Source organism: Vidua macroura, chromosome 13 (genome assembly GCF_024509145.1).
Source record: "Vidua macroura isolate BioBank_ID:100142 chromosome 13, ASM2450914v1, whole genome shotgun sequence".
Taxonomy (NCBI): Eukaryota; Metazoa; Chordata; class Aves; order Passeriformes; family Viduidae; genus Vidua; species Vidua macroura.
The window spans coordinates 19853425-19871762 of NC_071583.1; the positions used below are offsets into that span (position 1 = coordinate 19853425).

Here is an 18338-nt window from a genome sequence, read left to right on the forward strand (position 1 = left end):
AAGGAGTAAAAATAAAGATTGTTTTCTCTTCTTTTCTCTGTGCTTCTCCTGAGAGACAGAATTATGCCTCTCTCTCTAGAGAACATGAATGCTACAGTGGTGTGTTACAGGAGATGCATGGGATGTGGTGAGAAAGGCTAAAAGAATCCAAGAGCTCAACATATTTGTAAAGGTGTTTCAGTTGAAACAGGGAGATGAGCAGAAAACATAAAACAGAAATACCCAAGTCTTAATAACTGTATGAAGTCTCAGATACAAACCATAAACCCCAGACACCTCACTACATTTTCTCTCTCTGGCAGTCAGTCTGCACTGAGGAGAGGAAGGGAAAAGCAGCTTCCCATGCAGCTTCATCATTACCCAGAGCCTGGCAGGGAGCTCCACACTGCTACCTGGGAGCAATGCCCTCCCCAGGAACCTCCACGTGCTCAGCCTCACACAGCTGGCACTGCACCTCTCCTGCGTGCACCGAAGGAAGGCAACAGAAACATCTCATTAGCACAAATATGAACAAAGCAACCCCCAACAAACCAGACAGCTGCCAAAGGAAAACTTGCCAGGCATTCTGATACCATCTGGAGGGAGTTACTTCAGCTATAAGCAAAATTTGGCTAGATCCAAAAATCCCTTTCAATTTATTTTCAGAAAAACTTTATTCACCCGTTTGAAATAGCCTGACTGAAGCTACGGAGTGGGAGGCAAACTCTGATGGAGAGGCAGGAACAGCTGAGCTGTGTGTATGCTGTTCACCAGTAGTATTGTGGGATCTAGAGACCAGAAGAAAGGTCTCAGTTTCAGCAAAATTTAAATCTTGGGAGAAAAAAGTGTCTATGTTTTTATAGGAAAAAATCAGAGTAAAGTAAGGACAGCGACACAATTATTGCAGTACCATGAAGGAATGTTCTCTAGTGAAATACTTCATTATATATGCAAGATAAGGTAAGACCAGAACTGTGAAAGAGGTAGGAAACAAAACCACATTTCCTTTCCCTTACTGGAAAAACTCCAGCAGAATTATGAAGTACTGAAAATGCAGATTTAGTACTAAAAATTTTTACCACACTCTGCTGGTGTGGTCAGGAATAGCATGAAATAAACCAAACTAATCCCACAGAACAGACAAGTAGAGATGCAGGGCTTAACTCAATGTAGCTGCCCTTACATTTACACTGGAGAATGCAGTTTAATCCTGTGAGATTGACTCTCTCCATGGAGTCACTGAATCACTAAGGCTGTAAAAGACCTCTGAGATTATCAAGTCCACCACTGAACCACGTCCTCAGGTGCCACACCCCACGATTTTTGAGCCCTTCCAGGGATGGTGACTCCACCACTGCCCTGGGCAACCTGTGCCAGTGCTTGACAACTCTTCCTGTGAAAAAATTTTGTCTAATATCCAATGTAAATGTGAGGATGTTTTCTCTCATCCTATCCCTTGTTACCTGGGAGAAGAGCCTGGCACCAAGTGTCCTGCTGCCTATTTGGATATAGTTTACTTAACACAGATCCAAAACTGAGCATTACTTTGTGCTAAAAGGGAGAGGTGGGAGTTGTGCATCCAACACCTGAGTGCAGGGTCTGGGTATCACTGGCCTGGGATAAGAGTCTGGGCTGAGAAAGCACAACTTTCTTTTCCCTACTTAGACTGGAGATACTGGATACTGGAACACAAACCATTTGCTTCATGAAGCATAAGGAATAACTAACTGACAGCTTGGGAGCAAAGACACACCTAGTAAACATGGAAATCATGTAAATGAGCTGTGGCCTTTGCCTCCCTGGAACTGTGTATTAGGAGCACGAGGTGTTTGGCCAGTGAGGAATACTGATGTCCAAGGCTGGCAGAGTGCTGCTAATTAATCTTGCCATGCCCTTTTTTGCAGTCACTTCACACTCCCATTCATATTTCCCATCCCTGCCAGCAAAGGGCAGCCTCTAATGATTGCTGTGGATCTTTGCATATAGGATGCTCCTGGAATTCCAAACCATCCCAGGCATAGGTGCGTGGTGCGTGCGTGAGGGAGAGAGGAAGACAAGAGGTAGAAGTCAAGTGGGGTTTTTATGTTTGTTGGTGCTTTTTTAAAACTGTGTATTAACTCCTGTAACTAACGTCCCATGAAGTTCCTCCAAGTTACATTTTGGATGCCACTGTGCCTGAAGTATCCAAAGTCAACCCTAGCTCGGTGGTGTCAGGCCTCTGTGTGCCTGCCTGAGTTACACTCCCTGCAGCTGGGTACTTCTTTGGCATACCTGGATGGTGTACTGGTAGACTCCTGCTTTTGGCTGCCAAGGAAACATCAGAATGCTGGGTACAAGAAATATTGGAACATAGATCTCCACATCCTGCTGGTTTCGCACTGGAACTGGTAAGGTATGAACACCTCCATCCTGCAAAGTGCAAAAGCACAGTGTTATAAATGGCACCACAGAGCTTCCCAGAGTTAATGTCTAGTCCTTAGGTACAGACAAGTTCTTGAAAATACCTCAGAGAGGAAGGAAAACTATTTAGGAGCACTTATGAACAGAGCTCCTAGTGAGCAAGGTGTGCCACTGTATTAAATGAGTGCTATTGCTATGAAGATCCAGGTGCCCACACTAATTTAAAAGGCAAGAAGAAATACACTCTTTCACTGCTCCTATTTTGAGACCTCAATTGGAGAACCAATCTGGAGGCTCAACACCTGTATTTACTCTTTGCTCATCCCACTGTGTACAAAATTCAGCCTGAAAGAGCCATTGCTCAGCCCCCCCAAACACTGGTCTTCACAGCTCTGCTGTCACTGCAGTGCCACAACCCTCTGGCACAACACACTGTTACTGCAGTTCTGAGGGAAAAACAACTCTCAGGGGATGCTCTTCCACTGAAGAGAATATCTCTGACACAGAAAATGACTGAGGCTTATCACACTGAAGGAGCTACTAAATCCTGCTCAAGGAATCACTAAAATGATTTCACAGCAAATGGGTTGAAGTGTTGAATTTTCAAGCAAAAGCAACTCACTTCCACACCACGTGCCCTAGTTAGCCATACATTCAGCAGCCTGCCCAACCAGCAGAAAGTTAATGAATATTAATTTGGAGAAATGTGCAGGCTGATACATTTGGCAAATTGTCATTCCAGAGTTTAAGGTCACTTACCAATTGATAGCAAACTTCCCCAATGTAACTGACTGCAGAACAAGGTCAGGGTATGAGTGATGATCCTACCACAATAAAGTGTAAAATTCCCTCAGCCTGTGAGAGGCCCCTTGCCCAGTACAAGGATCTGCCACGAGAAAAGAAATCAGTGCTGTGCACCACTGCCTGAACAGGAGTTTGCCACATGCTTGGGAGCAAAATCCCACAGTCTTTAATTTAAGCAAATCCTCTGTTGACTCAATTGACAGTTTTCATGAAGAAAGGATTTTAGAATTTGGTTCTTAATCTGTTCAAACAAAGACAGCTCAGACCCATGTAATTCTTAGGCTTCCTTTTGCTAGGAAGTCACTACTGCACAGCTCAATTATTTTTAGGCCTACCAGTGAAGCAGAGTTTTCACAAAGACACACCTGATCAACCACTGATGTCAGTGCAGCATCAATCGTGGTCTGACCTGCCTTTAGAGCCATCACATAATGATAGGACCCATTCAGAGAGGACTGCAGCACCTCAAAGTGTTCTTCGGACAGCTCTGTAGTAATTCGGATATTCTAAAACCAAAACATGAAATAGAAATTGCCACAGGTGACTGACATCAATGGAGGACAGAAAGCCCTAAATATACAACAACAAGTCAGTGAGCAAACCACTGTTTAATAACACAGTTCAAAGACATGCTGCTGAAAATGATTAGAACTCTCCCTATGGAAGTTTCAGTCTTTCAGTAAGATTTTACATTTAGAGACAACATTAACTCCACAGAAAGTTTCTTTTTAAATTATCAGCAACATGTAATTTAACATGAAAGTACCCATATTTATACCATTAAATAATTCATATTTTACAGTATTTTTCTGATTTTTTTCCTTCTTCAACACAAAGAACACATGAATATACTGTCTCAAAGGCACACTACTGAGCTCTAGCTCAAACTCAGATCTGTATCCCAAAAAGCAATTATGGGCAAATAATATTCCCCTAGCTCCAATACTATCAAAAGCAATAATTTAATAAAATTTTTCTTGTTGCAACTGAATTATTTAAATTTCATTTTCTTTGCAGTTTTTAAGAACTATGTGTATTTGGCACCTAGTATCTAGAATTAAGGAAGCAGCTCTTCCCTGGGAGGGTGGACAGGTGCCCAGAGCTGCTGTGGCTGCCCCTGGATCCCTGGCAGTGCCCAAGGCCAGGCTGGACAGGGCTGGGAGCAGCCTGGGACAGTGGAAGGTGTCCCTGCCATGGCAGGGGTGGCACTGGATGATTTAAGGTTGCTCCAAGCCCCATCCAACCTAAAAGACATTGTCCAACTTCCATTTTTTTTTTTCTACAGCACTTCAGAGTCCAATAATTTCACATGAATCACCCAGAGTGCTTTATTTTTAAAAAGTAACAACAACAAAACAAATGGTAAAAAAGAAGAGGCAAGAAACAACTAGCTTTGCACTGTCCTGTCTCAATGTAAATAAGAAATCACTCAAATAATTCCCAAGCAAGTCAGGATTTAGGAGACAGTCACTGCAAAGTATCTACACATTTCAACTTACATCAGATAAATACACCTTATTGCTTGATTTATCATACACGTCAACTGTAATTTCATAAAGTCTGCCCGTTTCCAGGACCCATCTGTCACCTGGATGAACTGTAAATCCTGCAAAACAGGAAATATTGAACAGCACAAACCAGCAGCCTCTTTATCTAATGGAGAAAAGCTTTTTGCTTCTGGTGCCCACACTCTGCAGATGAACATTCATTATTTTAAACTGCTGACTACAGAGATAAAAGAAAGTACATAAAACCTATTTCACATTGAGCTACTTTTATGAATAAAATTGCTTTTCCGTGAAAACTAACACTGAACTGAAGCGTGGAGATACAGCATGAAAATCACAGAAACAAGGCCAGAAATTGCATTATGCAATCAGGATGATTGCAGCAATACCAACCCAAGTATGCAGGAGCTACCACATAGACAGTGCTGTTGGGCAGCCTGGACACCCCCTGCATGCGGATACCTGAGGGCTCAGTCAAGGAACACACGGTTCAGCACAAGTCAGGATCAGCATTCTCCTGGGACTCCTCATGCCTCTTTGGCTATTTTAAAGATAAGCGTACACTGCAAATAAACATTATCCCCACTTCACTGCAAGACAGTGAGCACTTTGGAGAGATCTCACTAGAGAATATAATGATGGAAATATAAAAATTAAATAAAGCCTCATATATTTCTACAGTGACTGAGGGGAACAGACATGATTTAACTGATCTTTTGCCAACCTAATTTGTTAAAGCATTCCATGGCATCAGACAGCTCTGCTGAGACTGAATTCACAGCAGTGCTGCTTTCCACAGCTCCTGATTTCCAGACTCTTGATACAAATGAGGATAACTTGATCTTTCTGTGTTGCCAAGGGTGGAAAGCTTGTCTCCTGCCACAGTGGTGGCTGGACAAGCATTCCCAAGGAAGGATACTCTTGTGCACCAGGATGAGGTTGGTTTGGCCCTGCTGCAACGCAGTCACAGTGGATGTTGCCTGGTCCAGCTTGGCAACTGGCCGGGAGGGATCTCCCTTGGGATGGAGGATGTTGTTCTGGAGCTGCAGCCCATACTGGTCTGATGGCATTGCTATTTCTGGACATGAAACAAAACATAGGAAACATTAAAAGCAGGTGTGGCAAGGTTTAGCTGCTGCTAATTATTGCTGATTATTTTTTATTGATGCCTAGTGCATATATTAAATCAATATTTCTAGTGTCTTGTAAAAATAGCACTTCTGTCCTCATAGCACACACACAAAACGAGCTTCTTGGCAAATTTAATGCCTGTGAAACTGCAATTCCCAACTAATATCATCTCAGTATTTAGACCTAACATTCAACTCATTTCCAGCTTCAAAAGAAAAAAAAGACAAAAGGGAAAAAAGGAAAAAAGGAGAGAAAACTCAAGGCACTGCATTTTGAAATGGGCATAAAGCCAGCTAACCCACATTTATAAAGGCTTCATTTTGTGGAGTAAATCCATTTGCCAATAAAACATTTTCTGTTAGAAAAGTTACTAATCTAAATTTGATTTAAGTAAGAAAGTCAGCCAATTCCTTAGTGACTGTCAACATCTAAAATGACAGTGTTAGCTCCCACTTTAAGTTACCCTTGTCTCTACATCCTTGACCAATCTGCAAGAGTATATTCTTAACAGTCACAATTTTTTTGACGGAAAGAACTAAACAGCTGTATCACTGTGTGCCTTAGGAAAACAGTATTAAACATTAACAAAGTAGTTTAAACACAATTAAAAATTCACACAAAGCATTAAAAAATAAAAATAAATGAGAATAGAACAAACCTGTGATCTTCCCTTGCCTCAGTTTCTGAACTCCGTACTGAATTGATGTTCCTACCAGAAGATAAATGTCATATGCTGGATTTAAAAGTATGTTTTCCAAAATAAGCAATCTGACTTCTGCAGGGTGTACATCCTGTTAATAGAGGGGGAAAGAAAAGTAACCACATTAAAAGCAGCTCATTTGTTTGAAACAGACCATGCAGCAGGAACTTAGACTCTGGAAGTGAAAAACATTATTTGCTGCAATTGGCTCTTTAGTTTCATCTTGACTTTTGTCACAACAGGGCAATGCAAGGGACAGTGAATGGTACAGAGATCTGCTCTGTGCACACAGTGCAAGAATAAAGAAGAAATTCATGTCAATATGAAGATCATTTTGAAGACTACAGAAAAACAGATGCTCATTCACACATTCAGAAATCCATCTTCTCCTTTGACATTCAGAAATCTTACCTTATAGATGCTTTCCTGAAGTCTTGCCTTTAATTTAGAACTCCCTGTTTTCATTCCAGACACCAGAATGGTATCTCCTTGCTTGGCAACTTTTTCCATTTCCACTATATAGGAAGGTGGGATGTAAGTGGATTCTAAGAACTTGAGTATACTGAAAGGTGAATCACAAAGTGAACGGAAAATTGTTAACCAACCTTTGTAAACCCACAGAGAAACACCACCAGCATCTACTCTCAGCCACTTCCATTTTTAAGCCAATTTAAGATATTTGCCTGGGACCAGATATCCAAATTTTATTCATTCTTTGAGGTATCTGCAGCTAGTTTCTGTGACAGATAAGTCTGTCTGAAGCTCACTTGTGAGCTATCACAAGACTGCACATGTTGTCTACAATGACCCCTCCAGTTTGTTCAGTAGGTGAGACTGCAAAAACTCCCTATATTGTAGAAGAACTAATGTGCAAGACCCAAAGCTTATGTTTATAAAAGCAACAGCTCAACAAACCCAGAACGTAACTCTGACCTCCCTCAAGAAGCCAGGATGTATTTAACAAATGACTATGAAAATCATCTACAAGCAGAAAACTTGTAGTAACTGTTAGAAATTTCAGTGAACAGTGGCAAAAGAGAGGGAAGGAATTTGCCATGAATGGGCAAATGACAGGAAATTTTGGAAAGAAGAGCATGTTTTACAGGTTGTCACCTTCTGTATGCACATGACCTGCTTGGCTTCATGTGCACTTTCAGAGAAAAACCAGTAGAGCCATATGGAGAACAGTTATGGATATTAACATATTCATGACAATTTATGATTTATTTCGCAAAGCTGCACCACCTGTAGAACATTTTTATGGTTTCATAGTTATGCTAACAGTAGAGTATATATCAATATTAGTTTGGTTAAAATCACATCAGCAAATAGTTATACTGAAAAAAAAAGCTCCATATGTACCAGGACTTGGGATATCCAGTCCCACTAAGCCATTCATTCTGGCTCTCACTAGTACCTTACCTGCAGCTTCAGGTGTATTATGGGCTTAGCAGGCTTTCCCCAGCCAACGCTGCTTCTCTAAGGCTGCAAACTCAGTTTGTGTTTGCCCAGGAGCAACGTCTTGCTGGCTCCCCCCACTCCACTTGCAGCGTATTTGGAGTGTCAGTTTGAGGATGGAAGTTGGCTGTTAACCATTCTGCTCTGTAGGAGAACTGGTTTCCCCACAAGGAATCCTCCTATCTCAACACCAGAACTAAGTGTCCACTGACACCCGAAACTCTTAAGGTTAAGAGAGCTCCTTTCTGAAATGGCAGATGACTTTTTTTTCCTTAAAAAGCCTAAAATAAAACTCTGCTGAAATCCTGAGATAACAATATTACTGGTAAATCTTCCTTTGGCATGAGATGTTTCAGCAAGATCAACAACTGCATCTGTTTATTTCTGATTATTGCATCAGAGCTACCAGAGCTGCTCACGAATACTATCAGTTAAACTAAACAGAGAATGAAGTGCCCAGGCTGTCAAGTAGGTTCAAAAAACCCAACCTGAAACAATTGACCCTTAACATTATGGTTTTAGGCACCAGTTCAGTAAACTGCCTAGATGTGGGGAAGTATTTTTCATGCATCAGACTGAACAAACTTTTGAGACCAAAGGAAATGGCTTTACCGTAGAGCGTTGTGGGAGTCTGAGAAGCCATCGGCCTCTGGGTCCTTCACCACTGTCCAGTCAAACACCAACCCTGCCAAAGTGCTGAAAGTGTTTCCTACAAATCAAACAACCAGATTAAAACAAAAATAGAGAACGAGCATAGAGTCTTCCTGAACATAAACCATGACTTATTTCCCTGGGAAATGTCTCTATTTTATCCCTACAAGAAGAACCATGAAGTACCCTTGAGTTTGCACAACACCAAGCCACGAATCCAGCACTACACATAGGATAAAAACAAATTTACTTTTCATTATTAATATATTACCATACTTCACCTGACATTCATGGTTTACAAACACAGGTGGGATGGGCACAGTAATCAAAACAATTAATTCCACCTTTTATAGCAGCTTGACACATTATTTCCCTTCAGTAGTTGTCCTAAAAATCCCTTGCTTTGAGTGCTATGTGTGCACAAAACTTGATTGCTGTAAGCATAGAATTCTTACCAGATCATGGCTCTTTTTCTGATGCTACAAAAGCAGAAGTTTTCTGATCCTATTAAATAACAATACATTCACAAAGGCACTGACTCCTATGAGCCTAAATAGTGTGTCCCAAAAGTGAGTGTTTGTATAGTAATTAAACAAATTGAGCAATAGGTGGTTGATCTCAAACATCACCTCTGAACCTCCTGTCAGATACCTGACCGTTCACAAAAACATCTTTTTGCAAAATTCTTTAGACTACCTCAGCTCAAAAGAAAAAAAAGAACACAACGTATTATCCAGAGAAACTCCTTAAAATTCTCCACTTGGCTTCAAACAAACAACAGTGTGACAAATAAAGCTAGTACATGTATCAGACAGTTAGAACTTTCAATATATATTTAATTTCCTACAAGCAGATCTCTTACCTTCAGAATCCAAAGCATGAATTTTGAGCTCCAGTGGTGAATCCTCAAGGTAGAGCTCTCTCGTTGTGGACACAACTTGAATGCCATGAATTAAATCAACGATGGCATCACAGCGAAGCACTTGTCCAGTCACTTGAAGAGACATCAGAAAGAGCACAAGAAAGCACAACACTGGATGTGCTCATCAAGAACAATAATTAGTCAAGATGCACCTCAAATTTAGCCAGTGACACAAGACACTGAAGGAACTGAAACTTGGTCGTGACTTCCATGAAGAAACTCGTGGTCAAACGGTGGCTCAGAAAGCAAGAAAAACAGTTCCCTTCCTCACTGAACTGCAGAATAAATCTGCAGAAACTCTGATTTCCATCTACACTGACAGGTGCAGGTGTTATCTGGGAGTGCTTATGCAGAGTTGCTACAGTGCTCTCCTGTCCCAGAGAAATTAATGGCTTTTACCCACAGACAATAAACGCCCATAAACTCCTTCAGTTAGTGACTGCACTGCATTTAATTGGCCATCTGGTTTTGCCTCTCTGTCACTTTAAAAACTAACCAGGTATATTGTATGACAGACACAAAAGCAACTTTCAGATACTTTGCATTTGAAAAGCTGGATTTGCACTAGTCATTTTTATTGAACACTTTTTTATATTTCAGTCACTCCCTCTATTTGTGGATTTTGGGGGATGGGAGTTTTAAGAATTACCTTTTTCCTGGGTGTATCATTAAAATCATTAACACTTATCTGAGGCAAACAGAAGTTAAAACCCACAGCAATGCAAAGTCTAAAATGACTGTACATAGGAAGTGAAATGTGCCTGTGCACCTCTAGGTCTCAGCTTTGTTCCCGGAGCACGGCAGACGCCCACAAGAAGCAGCAGTTTGCTCAGACTCACGTGTGTCCTCGGCAGAGATGATGGTGGTGAGGCGCGTGGGCTGCGAGGAGCGCGCCTGGACCAGCGCTCTCTGTGAGCAGCGGCAGCCGTCGGGCCCCAGCGGCTCGATGCTCGCCACCTCCGGCCGCGTGGATGACCTGCAGGTGGGGAGCTGTCAGCACACAGATCACAGCTCTGCCTTCAAAGCCGCCCCAGCAATTCACCTGGGACATGCTGCGTGGTCAGCAGCTGGCTTTGGGAAGAGTAGATGGCAGCAGCTCCTCAAGGACACCAGCCAAGGCAAACGTGGGCCGAGGACGGATAAAGCTCAGACTAGAAGCAGGGCAGGCAAGCTCAGCATTCTCCCACCACGGAATCAATCAACCTTCCCCTAAACCCATGGAGCAGGCCAGGGCATTACTTAGTGGAGCCCAGCTCTCCCTTCCAGTGTACCAAAACCGTCAAGATAAAACAACAAAAGTTGAAGAGTTATTAAAAACCAAGCCTCTTGAAAGTAAATCTGAGCTAGCAGCACTACACATCTGAGGGGTAACTGCAGAGCCAGTGAAATGTTGCAGCAGCCAAAGCCCTTGCTAGTCATTCCAGACCTTCAGCCCCATGCCCAGGCTGTGCCAGGGGCGGTCCCAGCTGCTGCTCCCCGGCCGCGCTCATGGCCCGGAGCCGGGCAGGGAGGGAGAGAGGCAGCGCCGGGAGCTGCTCGGGAACCCAGCCCTGCTGTGTGCCCGGGATCCGCTCACAAGGGCCCTTTGAAGGATTAAAACAATGAAAGCAAGCACTGATGGGTGACAAAGCTGCTTGGGAATTGCTTCTCCGGATGATAACAGCAGATCTGATGAAAACTTAGTGCAGACAGCTGCATTATCTGGTAAATGCAATCTAAACTGGGCACTGGATTACCCCCTGGTAATTTGGGGAAGCTGGATGGTTTGGACTTTTTTTCTCAAAGATGTACAGAAATGCCTACCTGGGATGTGTGGGGAAAATTCTCTAACCCAGCAAGGAGCAGATTGGGAGTTCCAAACAAACAACAATGTCATGTATGACTGAGTTCCCAGACTCAGTTTCACCTCCTTCTCTTACTGGCACAACCAACAAATCCACACCAGAAAAAAAACTGAATTTCTCCTTAACTAAAATTGTATCTATTGAAAAACAACACATCACACTGCACTGAATTATCTGAGAGTTAACAGCTGCAGCCCAGGTGAGCAGGGGCCTCTGCTTGTAGCCACTGCAATAAAACTGCAAATCCCGTTTCGAACCTTAAGCTCCCGACAGTATTTTGCTTACATAAGGAGCAGTTTTAGAGGATTTTGAAACGACAGTATCAACTGCTGACCCAGAATTTCAAAGTACTTCATCTGATCAAGGAAAAAACAGCCCACAGCAGTATGCAATGGGCAATTTAAACACCAATTAAAAGCTTAAACCTGAAAATTGTTTGTTTATATCTAGTCTATATACCTAAACAATGTACACAAATATGTGCATATCTTTTATAGGGATTACACTGTTTCTAAAACAATATGATTTTCTCTATTAATAGCACACAGCTTTATTCTAAAAAATTAAAATATTTTAGAGATTAAAAGTGAGCAATTCGTTATTTTCCTGCTGTTCTGTTGTTCCCAGGCAACCATGAAACAGTTTTCCAACATTTAGCAAGTTTCTTTAAACAATATAAGCATTCACAACAAGTAAGGCTTTTCCTATACTTGCCTGGTTGGCTTTTGAAGCTGAGCATGTGCATTTATCTTAGTCTGCACGCAGGTATTTTTAAATAAGTATTATATGTAGGAAACTGACTTTTATTTAGCTCTTTACACTGCTTAATACTCTCTGCCATTAGATTTTTTGTTATTAATTTGAGGATTTTGCATTCTTGCAGTCTGGTATTGATTGTGTTTACAACACAACAGGGGTTTCACTGAGGTTTGTATTTGTTCTTTTAATATCTGGCTATGAATTGTAATACAAAACCACTGTGGTTTGCACTAATAGCAGTTTTGTAAAATGGAATCTAATTACAGGATACTTTTCAGACTAGGAAAAGGGAGGAACAAAGATCAACAAAAATTAAATCTTAACTGTAAACATACATACACTCCCCAATTTTAAAGGAACTTTCAAGCTTTTACAGCTAAAAGCCAGTCATTGCAGTAGAAAAACTGAGATTAGACACTATTTGGCTTCTAGCAATAGTTTAAGAGGTAGAACATCAGCTGAATGTCTTTTTTCTAATACAAATTTTACTCAAGCGGGCCTTTCTGAGGCTTGGTTTCATATGGATTTATATTTAAAAACAATCTGCACAAGTAGTGTTTTTTCCATCAGAACACAGGAAGTATCTGGTGACCCCTCTATCATTCAGCAATATCAGAAGCACATTCTGTTTACAGCTACCTGGATGCAGGGCCAAGCACAGAGAGGCAAAGGCATTAATCAGCCAGGCTGGGGATGACAGCAGCACTACGCTGGGATCACTACTGGATCCTAGATGGCCAAGAAAAAGAAACTTCAGCTTTAAGTGACAAAACCCCCAATTTATATCCTCTGTCAACTACAGCAGCTCTTCAGCAGTGTGTCAGTGTGTGTGACATTGAGAGCTGGGCTTGTCAGAAGGCAAAATTAGATCCTGAGAAGCCAGCAATGGGAAGCATTTCTGGCACTCGCTCTGGATCTCAAGCCAGCGCCTGTAAGAAACGGCAAGGCAGGGAGGAAGGACTTGAAAGAAGACTGAGGAGGGAAGGGGAAAAAAGCTCACAAAAGTTCCCAGTTTGTATTTCCCTCAGAGAAAAATCCTACTTGTTGAGGAATGAATGGCACCGGCAAAGAGGCTGCCAGTCCTCTTGTCAATTTCTGCTTCATTCACCATTTCCATCCCCCTCTAGGGCCCCAGACACAGAGCCATGTGCCAAGACTGCATCCACACATCTACCCAAACCCAGGCCTGTGCTCTTCATTGACTGTTCTGTAACACCACATGTCAGTCAATATCCCACTGGATTATACTTCATTTATTTATCAGTTGGTTCAAAGATCAGGCACTTATTCCTGTTTCTCTCCCTGGCAATTCTCTGTTGATTCTTATTGCTCCAGTGTTTTATACTGTTCTGTCAGCTCTTCAGACTGAACTCAGCTGACTGAGTCAGCAAAAATCCACCTCTGTGGAGCTGCACCACGACTGTCAGTTGATCTGATCTTTTAGAATTTTATCAGGCATTTGGGCAGGTGTGCGGTCAGAGGGAAACTGGGCAGTAGAAGTCTCCAAGAGTTTGGGAAGATTGGACTGACCAATACACTGGGGACATCATATAGTCACTCTTGGGACTGAAAAATGAGCAAAAGTCTAAAACATGTATTTCATGGGTGTTCAGCAATGAAATGTTGCCCCAAATCAACAAGTCCCTAAACCTTCTGTCTGCCTTAGCAGGCAGGTGATGCTCAGACTGAGAAAAAGCTTTTTTCAACAGTAAACTTGCACTGATATTCACACATCAGCAAAGAGAAACAACATTATTTCTTATGCCTCCTGGGCTCTGTCAGAACACTTCTGCTACAGACTCGCACCCCCTGCTCTGGTTCTGAGCCAACACTCTCAGGTAACACACACACCTGAGCCACAGCAGCACAGCCCCTCTCATTTTACCACCTAGCACACTTCAAACCAACTCTGAGCTCCTGCTGGCACTTGCAAGAGCTTGAAGCCCTGCTGGGAAAGCACAGCCAGGTGACTCAGGGAGAGGGAGAACATCCTGCTGCCCACTGCAGTGCCTTACAAGTGGGAAATGCAGAGCAGGTGAGAAGCAGAGAGGGGGATAACAAACATTATTTAAGATGTCACTTCACAATATGGAAGTTAACAGTATCTCACACAAAACATTTTTCAGTGACAGTCAGACGGGTTTTTTTAGACCTGTGGTGAAACAGGTGATCCAGGAAACAACACAACTCCCACATTACCAGGGATGAGACTATTGGTCTTAGAGCAAAGCAACAGATCTCAATGAACAACACTACTGATACAGATTTTTAAAAGCACACAAGCCAGCACATGGAGAAGTAAGATCAATCTACAACAAAAGTATGACAAGGTAAGGAGCTGGAAAATGAGCTTTGCCAGCCAACTACTGTGACAGCAGCACTGTGCAGTGGGTTTGGGCTCTCTGGAAGTACCTGTGCATCCCACAGCTCCAACACCACTCGGCCACTGCACCTCTCCCTTTACCACTGTGCCACCAGCTCCTCTCCCATGGCAAGTACCTCAATACAACCCCCTCAGTGAGGGCTTCAGTAGCACACACAAACCTCTCATTAAGGTAGAAATAAACTCCTCTTCATTTTCACCAGTCCTCACCATGTATCTCAATTCTACACTCCATGAAATAATGAGATATGTAAACATACTTGTACACTGCAGATAATTTCTGCTACAAATACCCAGCCATGGAGTGTACCTTAAGGGGAAATGGGTTTTGTGCATGTGTGTTCCCATCCTCCTCCCAAAAATGTTATTAGGCAGGTTTCAAGGAGAAAAATCTGCTTCTGAATGCTTTCATTCTTTCAGGTGTAATTTATGGATTAAGGTAGTTAAAAGACAAATACAGATGCAATATAAATGCTAAATATATCTGCACAGACTGTATTTTATGCCTGAAAATAGTACCATATACAACATTAACAGATGGAAACACCGTGTGCTTTGAAAACAAAGCTTTTCCCAAAAAATAATTTTAATATAAAGGCAACCCAAACTCTAGAAGGCATGAGCATCTTGAAAACCAGAAAATACTTTAGAGCCATGCTTGTAACTTTACCATTACTCCCAGTCTGCTGGGATGAACTTGAACCTTTCCCCCTCAATCAGTGCAACTCTCAGATACCACTACAATCACTGAAAATATCCTACTTTCAGAGGTAAACTTGAAGGCTGAAAGGGAAACTGGGAAAAAGTAAGGTCACAACATGCTGTAGACTGATCTTTCAGGAAATTGGACACTTAGCTTTGAATTCTGAATGCCTGAGATGAGTAATGCAGACCTTCAAAAGGTGTCAAGCAGCTATCAGATGCTGCTGTACAACCAGAACAGCTCTCATAGACCACCTCTAACCCCACAATCTCTCCTATTACAAACCCCCAGTCCCCTCTCCAGACAGAGAGGGCCTGAATCTGACCATTTCCATTCAAATCCCTGCTTTCTTGCATGCAAACACACCTATCATTTCCCAAAGGTGAGGAAGAGTCACTCCATCCCAAGCCATTGCATTTGGTACTTCCTAACTTGTTCAGTTCGACAGCCCCTCTCCAGTGACAGCTCCTTCAGACAGGAAGCACAGAACTCTGTCAGCAAGTGGCTGTGCAGCTGCTCCTCCAGACACATTTCCTTCTATCCCCCCACAGTTCCAGGCCTGCGGGGACAAGGATGCAGAGGGAGAGAGCCCCAGATGCAACTGCTGCATCTGCCCAGGCACACACACGGCTCCTGCTTCCTCAGGAGGGTTTGCTGAGCACACCCTCGACACCTTTGTGGAGTTTCACAACCCACATCCTGCCAGGCCTTGCAAAGCACAAGTGAATAAATGCCCATTTACAAGCCACAGAAGATGATGGCACACAGAAGGTGAATTAGGTGTAATTTCCTTAATTCTCAACCAAAATTCATCTCTGAAGGGCAGAGGGAGAGGATGGAAAAGGATGTTGAGGCCTGTCTGCATGAGGGATGAATCATTGCATACTGGCAAACAGCACCAATAGAACATGCTCTGAAGTGCACAAAAATCACCTCTATTAGATATGGATGTGGATCAAATATGGCATTTCTCTGGAGAACAATCTTGCATCTTTTCATACGCAGACTTCAGTGAGATTAGCAAAGATCTCCATGCTTCTGACAGCAGGATAGCACCTGGCATGTGCAGGAGTGGCTGCAGCCAGTCCAGCATCATCTCACAGCTCACTGGCAAACAGGAAAGGGAGTCTATACTTCCAGATTTTACTAGTGCTTTGATGAGTTTTGGGGTTCAGCTTTATGCAATGTACTTTACCTCACAAACCAAACCCTTTTAAAGAATCAGCAGCCTTCAAAAATTCAAGTAAGAAAAGAGAAAAAAACCCACAGTTATGAGATTTTCACTAAAGTGGTCCACTAAAAATTAAATTACATGACCACAAGCAGCTCATCTAATAACTTTCATTTAGTTGACTTCTGGATAAAGTTAATTACTTCTCTTCTGCATAAGCATCCTCAAATATATAAATTGTAACAGACCAAAGGGTTGTACCCAGCCCAGAGATGAGAAACGTACAACAACCAAGCAAAGAAACTAAGAGAATGAAAATATAGCCCTTTAAGATGTATTTCAGTAACTGCCACATACAAAACAACTGAAAACTGCTACATGCGTCCATCTGGCACATATGGAAGTATTATCCTAAACATACCTCAACTGCTGCTTCTTTTTCAGGTGGGTGCCTCCTGCTCATTACTGATTAACTTACCATTCTGGAGCTCGACAGAAAGGACAAGGAGTTGGCAACATTTGTTTAACATGAAGACTACTGTGAGCTTTCTAAATTTGCCCATGCTGTGGGATTTGCCTTCAGCCTCTGTGCTCAACACTACCCAGTCCTCCCCTCTGTGCAAGGCAGAAGTTCCTGGAGTACATCCCATGTGCTCAACACTGAGAAAACCGGGAAAGCTTTCACTTTTAAAACTCGGCTTCACTGTTTCCAGGTGAAGTATTAAGGGTGCTGTTACCTACACTTACAGCAGCAGTGAGAGGCTCCCGACTTAGCTACAACTCCTTTAAGTCCACAACCTGACCTCAAAGCTGTCAGGACCTTCATTAGGGACTACAGCAAGAGAAGGGGTATTTCCACACCAGCAGCACGACTTCTGGGTGCTGTCCCTGGACATGTGGGACAGTGGCCATGTGTGTGCGGGGTGGCACTGCGGGAGCGCGGGGCAGCAGGGTGAGCACATGGGGGGGTGTGGAGGCAGAGTGGGCACGGTACGTGGAGAAGCAAGTGGAGTGTGTGTGTGTGAGAGAAGCAGCTGGGAGCTGTGGGGTACGAGGAGAAGCAGGTGAACGTGTGTGGGGTGTGTGGGTGGGGGCACAGGGCTGTGAGGCACATGTCGGGCACGGAGCCATGGCGGGAAGCTTCCTTTACAAGCAGGGACTTTCTGCTCAGGGCCCGGCCTGCAGACACTGCCCCCCCTGCAGCGGGTTGAACCCCCACTGCAGAAAACAACCAACCTTTCCCCTTCGGGATGATCTCCATGTCTGCTCCCGCACTGCTGGGCCGCCCAAACCCACCCGCAGCGAGGTAAAAGCGGTGGGAAAGGGCCCGGCTGCCTCGGGAGCCGTCAGGCCCCGCCGCGGGCCGAGGAGCCGCCGCAGGTGCCGGTGGGGGGAGAAACGGACAAAGGGCGGCGGCACCTGCACTCACCATCGGTAGCAACCCTCGCTGGCCTCTAGCGTGAAGTTGACGCGGGTGCCGCGGGTGAAAGGGAGCAGCACCTTGGGGGTGTTGAGCTTGGAGGAGGCGGCGAGGTGCAGCAGGAGGAGGAGGAGAGGCAGCGCCCCGGGCGCGGGGGGAGCCATGCTGCGCACGGCGGGACCTTGCGGGGCGCGAAAGTGCGGCGGGAGCGGCGCGGCGGGGCCGGGCCGGGCCGGGCAGGGCAGGGCGGCCCGGGGGCAGGGCCTCCCTCCGCCCTCCGCCCCCTGGGGCTGCGCCGCCTTCCCTCGGGGGAACTCCAGCGGTGCCAACGGCGAGGCGCTGGTTGTTTGGAAAACCTCCTTTTCTCCGGGCCTAACCCCAAGTATCTCATAGGAGTCGTGCTCCAGACCCTTTCCCGCACAGGCTCCAGCACCTCAATGTCTGGTATGTCTTGGGGTACCAAAGCTGAACAGAGGATTCGAAGCGTGGCTTCACCCGAGCCCAG

General features: G+C 43.9%; 1 protein-coding gene across 1 annotated transcript in view; it reads right to left on the bottom strand.

Moving 5' to 3' along the window:
* NUP210 (nucleoporin 210) overlaps window positions 1-18029 on the bottom strand; it is a 48995-nt gene extending 30966 nt beyond the window's left edge. Inside the window, exons 1-11 of the mRNA XM_053989445.1 lie at window positions 17843-18029; window positions 10393-10529; window positions 9494-9625; window positions 8593-8689; window positions 6934-7084; window positions 6481-6613; window positions 5611-5769; window positions 5085-5153; window positions 4683-4789; window positions 3549-3689; window positions 2251-2388 (exon numbers count right to left, since the gene is read on the bottom strand). Of these exons, the coding sequence (XP_053845420.1) occupies window positions 2251-2388; window positions 3549-3689; window positions 4683-4789; window positions 5085-5153; window positions 5611-5769; window positions 6481-6613; window positions 6934-7084; window positions 8593-8689; window positions 9494-9625; window positions 10393-10529; window positions 17843-17997 (1419 nt within the window). The 5' untranslated portion in view covers window positions 17998-18029. The remainder of the gene's footprint in view (window positions 1-2250; window positions 2389-3548; window positions 3690-4682; window positions 4790-5084; window positions 5154-5610; window positions 5770-6480; window positions 6614-6933; window positions 7085-8592; window positions 8690-9493; window positions 9626-10392; window positions 10530-17842) is intronic.
* Window positions 18030-18338: the final 309 nt, after the last annotated feature.